Source organism: Oncorhynchus keta, chromosome 22 (genome assembly GCF_023373465.1).
Source record: "Oncorhynchus keta strain PuntledgeMale-10-30-2019 chromosome 22, Oket_V2, whole genome shotgun sequence".
In the NCBI taxonomy this organism is placed as follows: domain Eukaryota; kingdom Metazoa; phylum Chordata; class Actinopteri; order Salmoniformes; family Salmonidae; genus Oncorhynchus; species Oncorhynchus keta.
The window spans coordinates 14,420,126-14,437,453 of record NC_068442.1 but is presented as its reverse complement, the minus strand read 5'-3'; the positions used below and the strand labels follow the sequence as shown (position 1 = coordinate 14,437,453).

The following is a 17,328-nucleotide window of genomic DNA, read 5'->3' as shown; positions in this document are numbered from 1 at the left end:
AATTCCAAGAGTGTGCAAAGCTGTCATCATGGCAAAATGTGGCTCTTTGAAGAATCTCAAATATAACATATTTTTTAGATTAGTTTAAAACTTGTTTGGTTACTACATGATTCCATATGTGTTATTTCATAGTTTTGATGTCTTAACTATTATTCTACAATGTAGAAAATAGTAAAAAATATTTTAAAAACCTTGAATGAGTTGGAGTTCTAAATCTTTTGATCGGTGGTGTATATTATTGAAATGACATCCACCCTGTATTCAAGAGAATGTTGTGTCTCAACCTGTAGGATCTAAGCTACAACATATGCAAATATATTAAAAAATCTAAGTTTATGCATTTTTAGATAATTGATATTAAAGTAAGAAAAGGGTCATTTTAAAAGGAACGAAAACTACATCCTGAAATTATTAAATTGTTTGACAACCCTGTTTGTAAGCTTAACATTTATATCAAACTCAACCGTTTATCTTTTCCAGTGATGAAGACATGGATGTTTGGGTAGGGTGGGGTATGGGGTATGCAAAATGTGTCACGTTCTGACCTTTATTTCCTTTGTTTTGTCATTATTTAGTATGGTCAGGGCGTGAGTTGGGGTGGGCAGTCTATGTCTGTTTTTCTATAATTTGGGGGATTTCTATGTTTCGGCCTAGTATGGTTCTCAATCAGAGACAGGTGTCATTAGTTGTCTCTGATTGAGAATCATACTTAGGTAGCCTGGGTTTCATTGTTTGTTTGTGGGTGATTGTCTATGTTAGTTGCTTGTGTCAGCACAGTTCTTATGGTAGCGTCATTATTTGTTTATTGTTTTTGTACAGTTTACTTGTTTTTCATCATCATCTATTAAATTATGCATTCACACCACGCTGCGCTTTGGTCCGCTTCTTACGACGATGGGTAAACATTGAATGCCTTTCTCCTGAATGTTTTGTCATTCAGGTTAAAAAGGTGACTTTCTGACCACTTCTATCATGGGAAAACATGTATGGAAAGTTGTTGAAAACAAAAGTGATGCTGTCAAAAAGTGAATGAATTGAAATGCATTTACCCATGACACCTTCAAATGGGGGGACTAGATACATAGTGCATTCATTTCTAAACAGTAAAACATATGTATGAAAATACCCTAAAATAAAAGGCGACAATCTGTACTGTCGCTTCATATAACACATTTGATCTCAAATCCAAAATGCTGGAGATATAGAGCCAAATAAAACATTTTTCTTCACTGTCCAGATAAACACGCAAGGGAGTGTATGATACAGTAACAGCTACATACAGAATTATAAAATCTTAATGAACACTTGACATACAACAACCAGGTCAACAACAACCCACCACAATTACTGTCATGGCCTGTACTGCTGTAGATCTAAAGGTTAAAACCAGTCACAGGTAAAAGAAAGTGAGCACCCAAGACTATCTTCTAATTGACTCAACACCAATCATCAATGTCCCTGAAATAGTCGGTCCCTCCCAGGTCTCCCCTAGCCTCGACTCCAGATGTTCTAGATTTAGGAGAATATGGTGTGATCTCTGGCATTGCAAGAATGGGTCTCCTTCTGACAGCTCAAAATGACCAATCCAACATAACAATATGACAGTTCTAATACATCTGCCTTTGAGGGACAGACAGAGATCCCATATGATTCTGCTTCATCCCCATTGCTTTCTTCCTTTCTTCCACCCCTCCTTTTTTCCAAAACAAAGTGTAAGTGACACTCGTAATATTCCAGTGGCTGGCGTCTCAGGGAGAAATCAGATGCAGGATCTTTCATTATTTACTCCGTCAATGGCATGTTCTCTTTTCCTGTGAAGATTTTATTACAGGACTACTTTCAGCCCCATCAGAGCTCTACACACACACACACACACACACACACACACACACACACACACACACACACACACACACACACACACACACACACACACACACACACACACACACACACACACACACACACACACACACACACACACTGGATGGCATTAACCCTTACCTAACACACAAACACTGCATGCCTTTTTCACTTAGGTACCTGAAACCTTTCAGTTATAGCTCTAACGCCACACACTGGCTACCAATGCCAAATATCCCGTCTTGCAGTTCTAAACCTCACCACACACATTGACTGACTACATATTTCAGACACCCAATGTATGTTCCTGCACTTATTTTAATTATATTTTTTACAATTGCTAGGACCCATTTCTCAATACTTAAGTCACTTTTTCAAAACTCTTCACACAGTGAGCATAACAGCAGTCTTTGTGGGCTAAACTGTGGATCATTTTTCATCGCTTTGGCACAAAATGCATTCAACGACTACATCTTTCAATTTTCATGAACTCTCTTCTCACTCAGACACAACCACCACCAAAACTTATGTTCCTACAGGCCAATTTGCACATTTTAATACTCTTTTCAAAAATGTTCAACTTAAGTTCAAAACCTAAAATAACACAAAATTGAATAAGACATAAATTTGCTACATTTCTACAGTAATCCCGTATTGAAATATATTCCAAATCTAAAAAATGAAATACTATCAAAACAATTTGACCAACCACAGCTGATTCCCGTTGTAGCTGAACACCTACCCAAGTGTTAGTCTTTCAATTACATTACCATCTATACAAAGGGGACATCTTAGGAATAATGCTGTACTATAATGTAAACATGGACCCAGCCAGAGATAGAGAAGTGGCTGACAGAGGAAGAAGAGTGGCTGGGAGAGGGAGAGGAGTACGTACGCATGGTGAAAGAAGACTGAGAGGAAGATCAAGAACTGTCGTCTCAGATGAGATTAGAGCTACTATAATTGATCATGTAATAAATCATGGTCTATCAATGAGAGAGGCTGGTCTAAAAGTGCAGCCAAATCTGCAACACTCAACAGTGGCATCTATTCTGAGCAATTTCTGGCAAAACAACAGGTAAGATGTGCATTCTGCAAGGGCATCTGACTGAACTGCACATTACATAAGTAAATTGAGCAAAGCCTCCAAATCTACTTGTGGGTAATTGTAAATTGTTTTTGTATTTCTGCTTAGGACCGAACGGTTACCTCCTACAGGCGGGAGAGGTAGGATTTTCACTGCTGTGCAGGAAACTGCAATCGTTGATATGGTCATCAGAAACAATGGCATAAAACTCACAGAGATTCAGGACAGAGTGTTAGCAGACAATGTAAGCATAACAAATATTTCTAAAGTCCTGAAACAACATAAAGTCAGAATGAAGCAGTTGTTCACTGTCCCCTTTGAGAGGAACTCTGAACGAGTCAAGCAACTCAGGAACCAATAAGTCCAGGTAAGATGACTATAAAATACAGAACTGGTTTTGAACAAAACCAAACAGGGCAGAGGCACACAATGGCATGTTTTAGGTATAATGTAAACTACCGTAATAACCTAACTCTTATGTTGTCTTGTGGATTTATTTTAGAGAGTCATGGAGATTGAAGCCATGCAAACACCCCACACACAGTATTCATCTTTGTGAATGAGGCTGGTTTAAACTTGGCCAAAACACAGCGGCGAGGAAGGAATGTGATTAGAAAAAGAGCCACATTGGATGTCCTGGGCCAGAGGGGTGACAACATCACAATGTGTGCAGCAATATCCTCTGATGGATTCCTGTTACACAAACCACTAATTGGGTCATACAACACCGAGCATCTCATATCATTCTTGGGTGACCTCTATGGAAGGGTTGTGCCGGGTGAGGAAAGGGTTGCAGCGAGGTGAAATCGGCCAACGTTTGTAATTGTATGGGACAATGTGGCATTTCACCACTCCCGTGCAGTCACAGAGTGATTTGCATTCCATCCCAGGATGATGTCACTTTTCCTCCTTCCTTACTCTCTATTCCTCAACCCCATGTAGGAATTATTTTCCTCATAGAGGTGGAAGGTTTATGACCACCATCCACATGATCAAATGTCCCTCCGGGACGCAGTGAATGCTGGATGCCTGGAAATATCTGCAGAAGATTGCCAGTGATGGACCAGGCATGCCAAAATATTCTTTCCTCGGTGTATTTCCCAAGATGACATAAGATGTGACGTGGATGAGAACCTGTGGCCAAATGCATAAGACAGAGTTGACTAGTATTGCTACTGTATCTGTATCGGTAGATGGTGTATATACAAATTATTGTATTTTGGAATCCCTCAATGCCATAAAATGACATAAAACATATTAAAACGTATTGCATCATGTCTGATATATTCCTGTAACATAAACTGCAGTGAATTCTAAACAGTAGAGATGTGTCATTCTTGTTTTGTAAAGAAAACATTGTGTAATGCTACCTGTTGTTCGTGTTGTTTAGGTTATTGTTTTATGAATGACAATGTGTGCTTGTTGGGTGACAACCTTTGCTAGTGTTATGGAAGAAAGAGTTGATTTGAGACATGTATAAAGTGTTTTGATAGTTATAGGGTATTTTGAACGTATTTGGAACGTGAAATTAACTGCTGTGCCAAGCTGAAAGTTAGTTAGGAGAACTGTGTGAAGAGTTTTGAAAAAGTGACCGAAGTATCGAGAAATGGGTCCTAGCGATGGTAAAAAAAACAATGAAACAATGTATGCATTCCAAACCTCCATTATCAATAGTCAATGATCTTGAGCCACCCCAGTCACCTATTTAACACTCTCTAGTCCACCCACAAACCAGTTCTATTAAAATACCTTCTATTTCTTGAATTTCCTGAGTTTTTCAGTATAGTAAACATTGCCCATATTGGGACAGCCCCAGGGTCACAAGGAGTGAGAGTGTTAGTAGTGTGAAGGTCTCACCTGTTGGCGGCCAGCTTGTTAGAGATGAAGCCTCCAGGGATCTGTGTGACGATGTAACCCCAGAAGAAGGAGCCATGGATCAGTCCCACAGTCTCTGGGTCCCAGTTGAATTGAGCTGGCTGGTGAAGAGGGATAATATAGGGTATTTAACTGGTTATGAGTTATTTCACATAAGAAGCATTTGTGTATGTGTCCGGGGCTATTATGTTGTTAGAGTTTGAAAATAGAACTAGAGGACTGTTTGGGGGATGCTGCTGTCCTTCAGAACACTTTGACATTTCCATCCAAATATCAGCTGTTATAATACAACATTCAAGGGTGTGTTCACCTGATCCCCTGTATCAGGGATGGATGATTGATGTAGATAATTAAGAGGAATAAACTCAAGATTTAGATATGCAATCTTTTTAGTATTTTGACTGAAGCCTATAGGCCTACATTGATGACTGCTGGCTAACAGGTGATGATAGATGAATCACTGATGATTCAAGTGTTAGCCTATACATGCCCATTTACTAGGCATACTATGGAATTATATTATATTTTAAAAAACGTTTTCAAAATTCAATCAATGTGGGCATTGATATCATTCTATGGTGATGTCAGTAAACTCGTCTTTCCACAATAGTGCCCTCTCAGTACTGTTTTCGTGTTGAAAATGTTTGATGTTGTTTTCTCATGTTAAACTACATATTTGTTCAATCTATATTCCATATAATCTTACAACAATTGCTGTCGTTACATCATTTTATTCCCTTGCCGTTATTGCAACATTGTAGACAAGTCTGTTTCATTTTCATACCATAGGCCCATTTATTTAGGTTTGATATGGATGCAGTGTTCGGGACTCATGAACAACACTACACTCACGAACAACGCTACACTCACGAACAACACTACACTCACGAACAACGCTACACTCACGAACAACGCTACACTCACGAACAACACTACACTCACGAACAACACTACACTCACGAACAACGCTACACTCACGAACAACACTACACTCACGAACAACACTACACTCACGAACAACACTACACTCACGAACAACACTACACTCACGAACAACGCTACACTCACGAACAACGCTACACTCACGAACAACACTACACTCACGAACAACACTACACTCACGAACAACGCTACACTCACGAACAACACTACACTCACGAACAACGCTACACTCACGAACAACGCTACACTCACGAACAACGCTACACTCATGAACAACACTACACTCACGAACAACGCTACACTCACGAACAACACTACACACGAGCAACACTACACTCACGAACAACACTATACTCACGAACAACACTACACTCACGAACAACACTACACTCACGAACAACACTACACTCACAAACAACGCTACACTCACGAACAACACTACACACGAACAACACTACACTCAAGAACAACACTACACTCACGAACAACGCTACACTCACGAACAACGCTACACTCACGAACAACACTACACACGAGCAACACTACACTCACGAACAACACTACACTCACGAACAACACTACACTCACGAACAACACTACACTCACGAACAACACTACACTCACGAACAACACTACACTCACGAACAACACTACACTCACGAACAACGCTACACTCACGAACAACACTACACTCACGAACAACACTACACTCACAAACAACGCTACACTCACGAACAACACTACACACGAACAACACTACACTCAAGAACAACACTACACTCACGAACAACGCTACACTCACGAACAACGCTACACTCACGAACAACGCTACACTCACGAACAACACTACACACGAGCAACACTACACTCACGAACAACACTACACTCACGAACAACGCTACACTCACGAACAACACTACACTCACGAACAACACTACACTCACGAACAACACTACACTCACGAACAACACTACACTCACGAACAACACTACACTCACGAAAAAAGCTACACTCACGAACAACACTACACTCACGAACAACACTACACTCACGAACAACACTACACTCACGAACAACGCTACACTCACGAACAACACTACACTCACGAACAACGCTACACTCACCAACAACACTACACTCACGAACAACACTACACTCACGAACAACACTACACTCACGAACAACGCTACACTCACGAACAACACTACACTCACGAACAACACTACACTCACGAACAACGCTACACTCACGAACAACGCTACACTCACGAACAACACTACACTCACGAACAACACTACACTCACGAACAACGCTACACTCACGAACAACACTACACTCACGAACAACACTACACTCACGAACAACGCTACACTCACGAACAACGCTACACTCACGAACAACGCTACACTCACGAACAACGCTACACTCACGAACAACGCTACACTCACGAACAACACTACACTCACGAACAACGCTACACTCACGAACAACGCTACACTCACGAACAACACTACACTCACGAACAACGCTACACTCACGAACAACGCTACACTCACGAACAACACTACACTCACGAACAACACTACACTCACGAACAACGCTACTCATGAGGAAAGAGTTACTTCATTTCGCTCAATAATTTTTTTCTTAGTTTAGAGTCTGTTTCCCATATCATTCTGTTTTGTTTCCGGACTTTTCGGTGACAATGCTATCAGTGCGCACCTGAGCGTTCACAAGTTTATTTCTGGCCTTCCTGCATTTGGTCAAGCCACTGAAGGCGCACACGCATTATTCTCAAATCAAATCAAGTTGTATTGGTCACATACACATATTTAACAGATGTTATTGTGGGTGTAGTGAAATGCTTGTGTTCCTAGCTCCAACAATGCAGTAATATCTAACAATTCACAACAATACACACAAATCTAAAAGTAAAATATTATAGTTAAGAAATATATCAATATTAGGACGAGCAATGTCGGAGTGGCATTGACTAGAATCTAGTAGATTACAGTATATACATATGAAATAAATAAAACGGTATGTAAAAATTAAAGTGACCAGTGCTCCATTATTGAAGTGAACAGTTATTCCATGTCTATGTACATAGGGCAGCAGCCTCTAAGGTGCAGGATTGAGTAACCATGTGGTAGCTGGCTAGTGACAGTGACTAAGTTCAGGCCAGGGTACTGGGTGGAGGCCTGCTAGTGATATTTTTTTACTGTTTATCTACCGGTAATATGGTTCCTGCATGAACATGAAAGTTTATATTCTGACCAGATAACCATGTAGGATTTTGGTGAAATTGCGTTGACATTTTAAGTTGTGTGCTGCAGAGGCTTCATGCCGCCATCAGGGGCCATAGGGGCATGTACCCCTTCAGATTTGCCCTGTAAAGAAATATAATAATATAAATAAAAATAGAATATACTATTTATATACTGTATATATTTTTTTCTGTAATACTCTAGCCACTTACAGTGGCGATTCAGTTCATTCAGCCTCATTTACTACCTTTAAAAAAACATAGCTGATATGGCTGACTTGCATAAACAAATGTGGTTTCCACTGACAATTGAGATGTACAAACTATGGCATAAGGGGGGACGAACGGATAAGAGGCAATCCGTAATTTCGACTAAGACATTAATGAGCGAGCGATGAAGTAGTCAATATGACTACATACACTGCTCAAAAAATAAAGGGAACACGTAAACAACACAATGTAACTCCAAGTCAATCACACTTCTGTGAAATCAAACTGTCCACTTCGGAAGCAACACTGATTGACAATAAATGTCACATGCTGTTGTGCAAATGGAATAGACAACAGGTAGAAATTATAGGCAACTCCCAATAAAGGAGTGGTTCTTGCAGGTGATAACCACAGACCACTTCTCAGTTCCTATACTTCCTGGCTGATGTTTTGGTCACTTTTGAATGCTGGCGGCGCTTTCACTCTAGTGGTAGCATGAGACGGAGTCTACAACCCACACAAGGGGCTCAGGTAGTGCAGCTCATCCAGGATGAGACATCAATGCGAGCTGTGGTAAGAAGGCTTGCTGTGTCTGTCAGCGTAGTGTCCAGAGCATGGAGGCGCTACCAGGAGACAGGCCAGTACATCAGCAGATGTGGAGTAGGCCGTAGGAGGGCAACAACCCATCAGCAGGGCCGCTACCTCCGCCTTTGTGCAAGGAGGAGCAGGTGGAGCACTGCCAGAGCCCTGCAAAATGACCTCCAGTAGGCTACAAATGTGCATGTGTCTGCTCAAACGGTCAGAAACAGACTCCATGAGGGTGGTATGAGGGCCCGACGTCCACAGGTGGGGGTTATGCTTACAGTCCAACACCGTGCAGGACGTTTGGCATTTGCCAGAGAACACCAAGATTGGCAAATTTGCCACTGGCGCCCTGTGCTCTTCACAGATGAAAGCAGGTTCACACTGAGCACATGTGACAGACGTGATAGTCTGGAGACGCCATGGAGAACATTCTGCTGCCTGCAACATCCTCCAGCATGACCGGTTTGGCAGTGGGTCAGTCATGGTGTGGGGTGGCATTTCTTTGGGGGGGCCGCACAGCCCTCCATGTGCTCGCCAGAGGTAGCCTGACTGCCATTAGGTACCGAGATGAGATCCTCAGACCCCTTGTGAGACCATATGCTGGTGCGGTTGGCCCTGGGTTCCTCCTAATGCAAGACAATGCTAGACCTCATGTGGCTGGAGTGTGTCAGCAGTTCCTGCAAGAGGAAGGCGTTGATGCTATGGACTGGCCCGCCCGTTCCCCAGACCTGAATCCAATTGAGCACATCTGGGACATCATGTCTCGCTCCATCCACCAACGCCACGTTGCACCACAGACTGCCCAGGAGTTGGCGGATGCTTTAGTCCAGGTCTGGGAGGAGATCTCTCAGGAGACCATCCGCCACCTCATCAGGAGCATGCCCATGCGTTGTAGGGAGGTCATACTTATATTATTATTATTATATTATTATATTATTATTATACAGGCACGTGGAGGCCACACACACTATTGAGCCTCATTTTGACTTGTTTGAAGGACATTACATCAAAGTTGGATCAGCCTGTAGTGTGGTTTTCCACTTTAATTTTGAGTGTGACTCCAAATCCAGACCTCCATGGGTTAATAAATTTGATTTCCATTGATCATTTTTGTGTGATTTTGTTGTCAGTACATTCAACTATGTAAAGAAAAAAGTATTTAATAAGAATATTTAATTCATTCAGATCTAGGATGTGTTATTTTAGTGTTCCCTTTATTTTTTTGAGCAGTGTATATACAGTGGGGTAAAAAAGTATTTAGTCAGCCAACAATTGTGCAAGTTCTCCCACTTAAAAAGATGAGAGAGGCCTGTAATTTTCATCATAGGTACACTTTAACAGACAAAATGAGAAAAAAATCCAGAAAATCACATTGCACATCAATTTTTTTTAATGAATTTATTTGCAAATTATGATGGAAAATAAGTATGCATGGAAAATTATGATGGAAAATAAGTATGCATGGAAAATTATGATGGAAAATAAGTATGCATGGAAAATTATGATGGAAAATAAGTATGCATGGAAAATTATGATGGAAAATAAGTATGCATGGAAAATTATGATGGAAAATAAGTATGCATGGAAAATTATGATGGAAAATACGTTGCAAACTTTCATTCATAGGCAAGGTCTTGATGGGTGTAGGGGAATCATGTTGTAGCCAAAACCTTTCGATGTTACACTGAGCTGGGTGAATGGAATATGAATGACAGTCATTGAATATGCTGTAATAGAATAAGGCCATGCCCATTAAAAAAAAATAGTTCTCCCTCATCTTAGACAGCACCGACCGCCACTGCTGGGCATGCATATTTCTCTCTCTGTACGGCACGTGCAATTTGAATGCACCTTGAGATTAAGATTGTTTTCTAGCATTGATGGGACAGGCTGAACAATTGAATAGTTAAACTATTCTACTATGAGGATGTCTGATTTGGCTGAAGCTTACTCGTGTTTTTGTCTGTGGAAAATGAAATGTGGACAACAATTTGCCATAATTCAAATAACCAAAGCAGGTACCAGGTCTCAGCTCCGTCTGGCTCTCATTTGGATCATAGGTGCCGACCGACTCAATTTGACCCCTGCCTCTACCTGCCTACCTCCTGCTGCTTCATTGCCCTAACGACTGCTACAAAGTCTTACACACTCCATAATGCACACCTCAATCTATGGAGTCTTGTTTATGTCAGTGAGATATTTCTTTCTCTCTCACCTGGAGTACAGGTGTCCCATTGATGTAGACCGTGTTGTTGTTGACCATCTCCACGATGGCCACCCCCAGGTTGCAGCGGATGCCAAAGGAGATGCAAAAACCCAGTCCACTGAGGATGGCGATGATGTAGCGCTTGGGCAGGCCGCAGCACCCGCAATCAAACAGAGGGGCACTGTGGCGAGGGGTCTCCTGTTCCGCGTCATCTGTCAGCTCCATCTGGTCCTCCTCGTCCGCATTGGTGCCATCGATTTTCCTGTAACACAAAACAAGTTGAGACAGATACCCAGCAAACAGTCCATTTTCCTACAATGTTCAACAGGAGGACAATGGTTAGTGTTTAATTGGTGATGTTGTTATACTACACTACATAGTCCTAATACTCTTCGGCTGTCCCCATAGGAGAACCCTTTTGGTTCCAGGGAGAACCCTTTTTGTTTTCAGAACCCTTTTGGGTTCCACGTAGAACCTTCTGTGTAAAAGTTCTACATGGAACCCAAAAAGCTTCTACTTTGAACCAAAAATAGTTATTCAAAGGGTTATCCTATGGGGACAGCTGAGAAAAACTCTTATGTTCAAGATAGCACCTTTTTTTCGAAGAGTGTACAACAAATAAGTATTGTGTATACAAAAATGTGATGTATACCTAATTCCCTTGAATGACACTTCATGGTAAATAGTTAAACAGTCTTTAAAAGACACAAAGACCATTCCTGATCTTACCCTTTCTGTCTTCAATACTATTATTATATATTTTTTTAAACTGAGGAAGGAATTGCTTTCATCTGGCCGCCTCAGATCTCTACCTGAGTTCCTCTCTCTGGGCAGATATGATAATGGTGTTCAAGGGCTCTGTATTTTATCATGTATTTGGTCTCTCTTGCACATACTGTACATCCATTGTTAGTGAATGGCATGTCCTAACTATATATACTATATGTTTTCAATCCATTGAATACGGACAGCTATAGTGATTCACAGGGGAATAAGGTCAGTATTCGAAGCGTCCTAACATTCATCACAAATGGATTGAATGTAAACAATATAAGTATTTGTGTGTTACATTGGTGTGTGGCGTTTGCAGAGCGCCACCCTCAGTGGTGTCGGGAAACACCCTGATGCATCTCGTTTTCAGCGGAAATGGAAAGAGAGCCTGTGACATGACTTCCACTTTTGGATGTTAACAAGGCAACACTCCACCTTAACTCCTCCTCCACATTTACTTGATTGGTTGAACAGTTTTTTTCTCTCCAGGACCAGAATGAAAGAAAGAAACAGGGCTCAGGTGTCTGCTGCATTAGGTTAGCAAAGCACAAATTCAATGGTTGACAGTTTAATAGATATCCTCAGCACTCCTCCAGGCAGCTAACAGACAGAGTGTTTGATAGACAGGTGGGCAAACAGTAGAGATTCTTGCAAACTTCTATCCATAAAACAACCTGAAAAAAATCATTTTTGGTGTAATTATATTTAAAATAATGGTTCTTTGCAGAACCTTACAAAAGGGTTATAGCAGCATGTGTTCCATTTAGACCTTGTCAAAAAGGGTTCTGCATAGCACCAAAAGGGGATCCGCTACTGTTACAAGCCAAATAACCCTAAATTGGCACTATTGTAGACTGAGTCAGTCATTTTTAAATTTGCACCATACTCAGGTTCCTTAACTAATGCACATGTTATTTGCTGCAGAACAGGCAAAGTGCACATAAAGAGAACTGAAGTGTCAAAGCATTAGCTGAAGCAAAACAAAACAGCAATACAATACAAACATATCCCTTTATTAGTCCCTTGATGTCAATGATGCTGGGCTCCATTCCTTTTTCCCAGGCACTCTTCAGAGGTCTATAGTATGTACACTTCATTCACTCCTTCATTCATTCACAAGTCTTTCATGTGCAAGAAAACCTTTATGATGTCTTGCTTGAAAGGCCCACATTCGTAAAAAAACAAAAGGGTATTTTATCCCATGATCTATTAGCAAGCAGAATCTTACTCATCCCTGTCTCCCACAGACTGTCACCACTGTCTTTCCCAATCCCCTAAGCCTCCATCCTTCCACTCCAACTCAGCCCTGTCTCCCTATCCACTGATCCCCCATTGAAATTCCACTGTACCCTCAGATGAACCATCAAACAGGCAAAGCGTCAATACAGGACTAAGATTGAATCCTACAACACCGGCACTGAAGCTTGTCGGGAGTGACAGGGCTTGCAAACCATAATAGTTGACAAAGGGAAACAAGCTGCCCAGTGACACAAGATGAGCTACATTTATTTTATGCTCGCTTCGAGGCAAGCAACACTGAAGCATGCATGAGAGTACCAGCTGTTCCAGAAAACTGTGTGATCACGCTCTCCGTAGCCTTGTGTGAGTAAAACATTTAAACAAGTCAACATTCACAAGGCCGATGGGCCAGATGGATAACCAGAACGTGTACTCAGAGCATTCACGGACCAACTGGCAAGTGTCTTCACTGACATTTTCAATATCTCCCTGACCGAGTCTGTAATACCTACATGTTTCAAGCAGACCACCATAGTCCCTGTGGCCAAGAAAGCAAAGGTAACCTGCCTAAATGACTACCTCCCCGTAGCACTCACATCGGTAGCCATGATGTGCTTTGAAAGGCTGGTCATGGTTCACATCAACACCATCATCCAGGAAACCCTAGACCCACTACAATTCGCATACCGCTCCAACATATCCACAGATGACGCAATCTCAATTGCACTCCACACTGCCCATTCCCACCTGGACAAAAGGAACACCTATGTGAGAATGCTGTTCATTGACTACAGCTCAGCGTTCAATACCATAGAGCCCACAAAGTTCATCACTAAGCAAAGGACACTGGGACTAAACAACTCCATCTGCAACTGGGTCCTGGACTTCCTGATGGGCCGCTCCCGGGTGGTAAGGGTGGGCAACAATACATCTGCCACACTGATCCTCAAAACTGGGGCCCCTCAGGGGTGCATGCTTAGTCCCCTCCTGTAGTCCCTGTTCACCCATGACTGCGTGGCCAAGCATGACTCCAACGTCAACAGTGGTAGGCCAGATTACCAACAATGATGAGACAGGACATAGGGAGGAGGTCAGAGACCTGGCAGTGTGGTGCCAGGACAACATCTCGCTCAACATGAGCAAGACAAAGGAGCTGATCGTGGACTACAAGAAAAGAAGGGCCGAACACACCCTCATTCACATCGACGGGGCTCTAGTGGAGCGGGTCGAGAGTTTCAAGTACATTGGTGTCCACATCACCAACTATCATGGCCCAAACACACCAAGACAGTTGTGAAGAGGGCACAGCGACACCTTTTCTCCCTCGGCATCCAACCGTAAGGCGCTACAGAGTGTAGTGTGTACGGCCGAGTACATCACTGGGGTCATGCTTCCTTCCATCCAGGACCTGTATACTAGGCGGTGTCAGAGGAAGGCCCAAAAAATTGTCAAAAGACTCCAGTCAAACAAGTAATGGACTGTTCTCTTTGCCACCTCCAACTCATCCAATGATCCCACATCCCTCCACCTCCAACTCACCCCTGTCTTCCCCAACCCCCAGCCCCCATCCCTCCATCCCTCCACCCCAACTCACCCCTGTCTTCCCCAACCCCCCAGCCCCCATCCCTCCATCCCAACTCACCCCTGTCTTCCCCAACCCCCCAGCCCGCATCCCTCCATCCCTCCACCCCAACTCACCCCTGTCTTCCCTACCCCCCCCAGCCTCTAGCTCTCTTCCCCAACTCACTCCTGATTTCTCCAGCCCCCATCCTTCCTCTAAACTCACCTATGTCTTCTCCAATCCCTCATCCAGAGCTGGTGTTATGGGTAGGCCTGCCCTACCCTACCTCCTTGCCCGTCCAAAATAAAATGTTTAAATATTGACAGAAAGACTCATCAGTCACAGATAAAGCATCTGAGCAAACGAAACAGAGCCCTATCTGTCTCAGTATTTATAGGCCATGTACTGTATCTGATGCTGTCTGGCCAAAAAGAGTATGGAATGTCATACTCTTTTTGGCCAGACACAATCAGATATATGGTCTACAGAGGAGCGCTGTTTCGCTCGATCGGATACGTTCTCCGGTGAGATTGTAACAGCCGGGTGCATCGTGCACTGTTCAGATTCTAGAATTATTTTGGACAAATGTCAAAGGTAACCTACTTTTTGAAGTGATTTGTTTGACAATCAGATGAAAACATTATGACTGGTTATGTTCATGCCACATTCAAAGGCAATACATTTACAGTGACTCAACTGACTCATTCTGGCACCGGCTTTGCCCTCATCCAAACTCACCCCTGCCTTCTCCATCCCTAATCCATCATACCAACTCACCCCTGTCATCCCCAGCCCCATCCCTCTTTCCAAACACACAGATCGTGCTCTCCACTATCTAAAATAGACTGGACAATGTTATGAGAATGGTTGATCATTATCAGTGGAAAGTATTTACGCTTGTCTTGTTTTTTTTATATATTTTTTTTATCCTCAGGTAGACCAAAATGATGTCATCCTGTCTGCATTAAGTCAATGACGTCATCATGTCTATGAAGTTCTATGACTATTGAGAAGTCAGATCATACTGAACAGAAGATGTATTTGTGTCTGTTGTTCAATGTCATTATTATCCAACCTTTTTTGTACCAACGATAGCTTACATTTCAAGAAGTAATTCAGAATGGACTAAAACAGTGTCAGTTTACTGACAGACTGGTCAGCAACATCCTAGAGAGACCCCATTAAGAGAACATGTCATTCCCATATATGTTTGTATTTCGGCCAATAAATGTAGTCTCAGTGAAGTATGACCTCATAGGAAATAAGATTACTGGTAGATAGATAGATAGATAGATAGATAGATAGATAGATAGATAGATAGATAGATAGATAGATAGATAGATAGATAGATAGATAGATAGATAGATAGATAGATAGATAGATAGTAATGATTTGACCAGTTTGGTGGGATTGGTGGCACATGGATCCTTGTGGACTTTGATGAAAGATTCCACTTTGCCTTTTCCATGTGTTTGTATCGTGTTTAAAATAAAACTGATAAAATAGAAAGTAAGCTGACAACATCATTCAGTTTACACACATTTAATGAGGACGCATTTTCATTGTACTAATATCACAACCATAATATAAATGAAAATCGCTTGTTGGGTCAATTTGTCCAGTTCACTTTTTAAAATATACTTTCAAATGTATCTATTTCAGACTGCACAGTGAACTCTGGATCTTAACCTGAAATAATTCCCTTTCACAGGAAATTGCCCACTTACTTGGTTTATCTCTTTTCAGACAACAATCCACCTCATATGTGGAAGTTACATATTTATCATCCTCCCCTTGTGAAATATATATCAGATATGAAATATGCATCACAATGTCTTAAGATAAAACTCGCGATGACATCACTTGCATTGCCTGGCAAGCAAAACAATTAAATATTTAGTTATCTCTTAAGATCTCTGGGTACAGTACATGGTAAGTTTAATGCTCTTCAATCCTCCTGTTTTCTACCACTGGCTTTGTTCATAGTCCTTAGAATTTTGATCAAATTATCTGAGTTTGGGATTATAGCACTGCAATCGTTTTGCCAGTGGATATAGAGCTTTTTAATGCTAGCCTATAGGACTATAATTTGGATTAGAATATTGACCAAGCTATATAAAGATCTTAAAATACAATAAGATAACTAAGATAAAATATCTAACAGTACTCAAAAATAAATAATATATCTGAAATGATCTGATCTGTTGCTTCAAGTAGATGTCAAACTTGCACTGTGTCGTTTTTACCCCATTGAGTCACACACATATCTCAGTCAAAGAGCGGAGATTCACACTCATTCAATCCCATTTCCCTCAACACATTCCAGACAGTCTCAGACTCACCTCTGCAGGTTCCCCAGGCCGTCTCCTACCATATTCTTCACCTCCTCCTTCCCTGGTTTCAGAAACTGCTCCTTCAGCCCTGCAACCCCCCCGAAAGGCATCTTCCTCTGCTTCTCCCTGTCCTTCTCCCTCTCTTTATTTCACAGGAGTATGTATCTCCCCCTCTCTCTTGCGCGCTTTTCTCTGGGAAAGACAAGCAAATATCTGCTAGATGTGGTTGCTCATTCTTCCTGAGATTTTAGGCACAATGGGGCTTGCTCCGCCTTTGTGTGTTGCCACGGGTCCCTCAGACGTTCCTCAGATGTGAGATGTGCTTCTGCTGTCTGCTCCTCTCTGGAGTGACCAGGGACTGGGAGGCAAGGGGATGATGGTCAAAGTGAG

The 17,328-nt window shown here is 42.0% G+C and overlaps 1 protein-coding gene across 2 annotated transcripts in view; it reads right to left on the bottom strand.

Moving 5' to 3' along the window:
* Positions 1–17,064, bottom strand: part of LOC118400744 (vesicular glutamate transporter 3-like) — a 38,766-nt gene extending 21,702 nt beyond the window's left edge. For both annotated transcript variants that reach the window (XM_035797748.2, XM_035797749.2), the window contains exons 1-3: positions 16,948–17,064; positions 11,044–11,296; positions 4,808–4,926 (exon numbers count right to left, since the gene is read on the bottom strand). In XM_035797748.2, coding sequence (XP_035653641.1) covers positions 4,808–4,926; positions 11,044–11,296; positions 16,948–17,048 — 473 coding nt within the window. In that variant the 5' untranslated portion in view covers positions 17,049–17,064. The remainder of the gene's footprint in view (positions 1–4,807; positions 4,927–11,043; positions 11,297–16,947) is intronic.
* Positions 17,065–17,328: the final 264 nt, after the last annotated feature.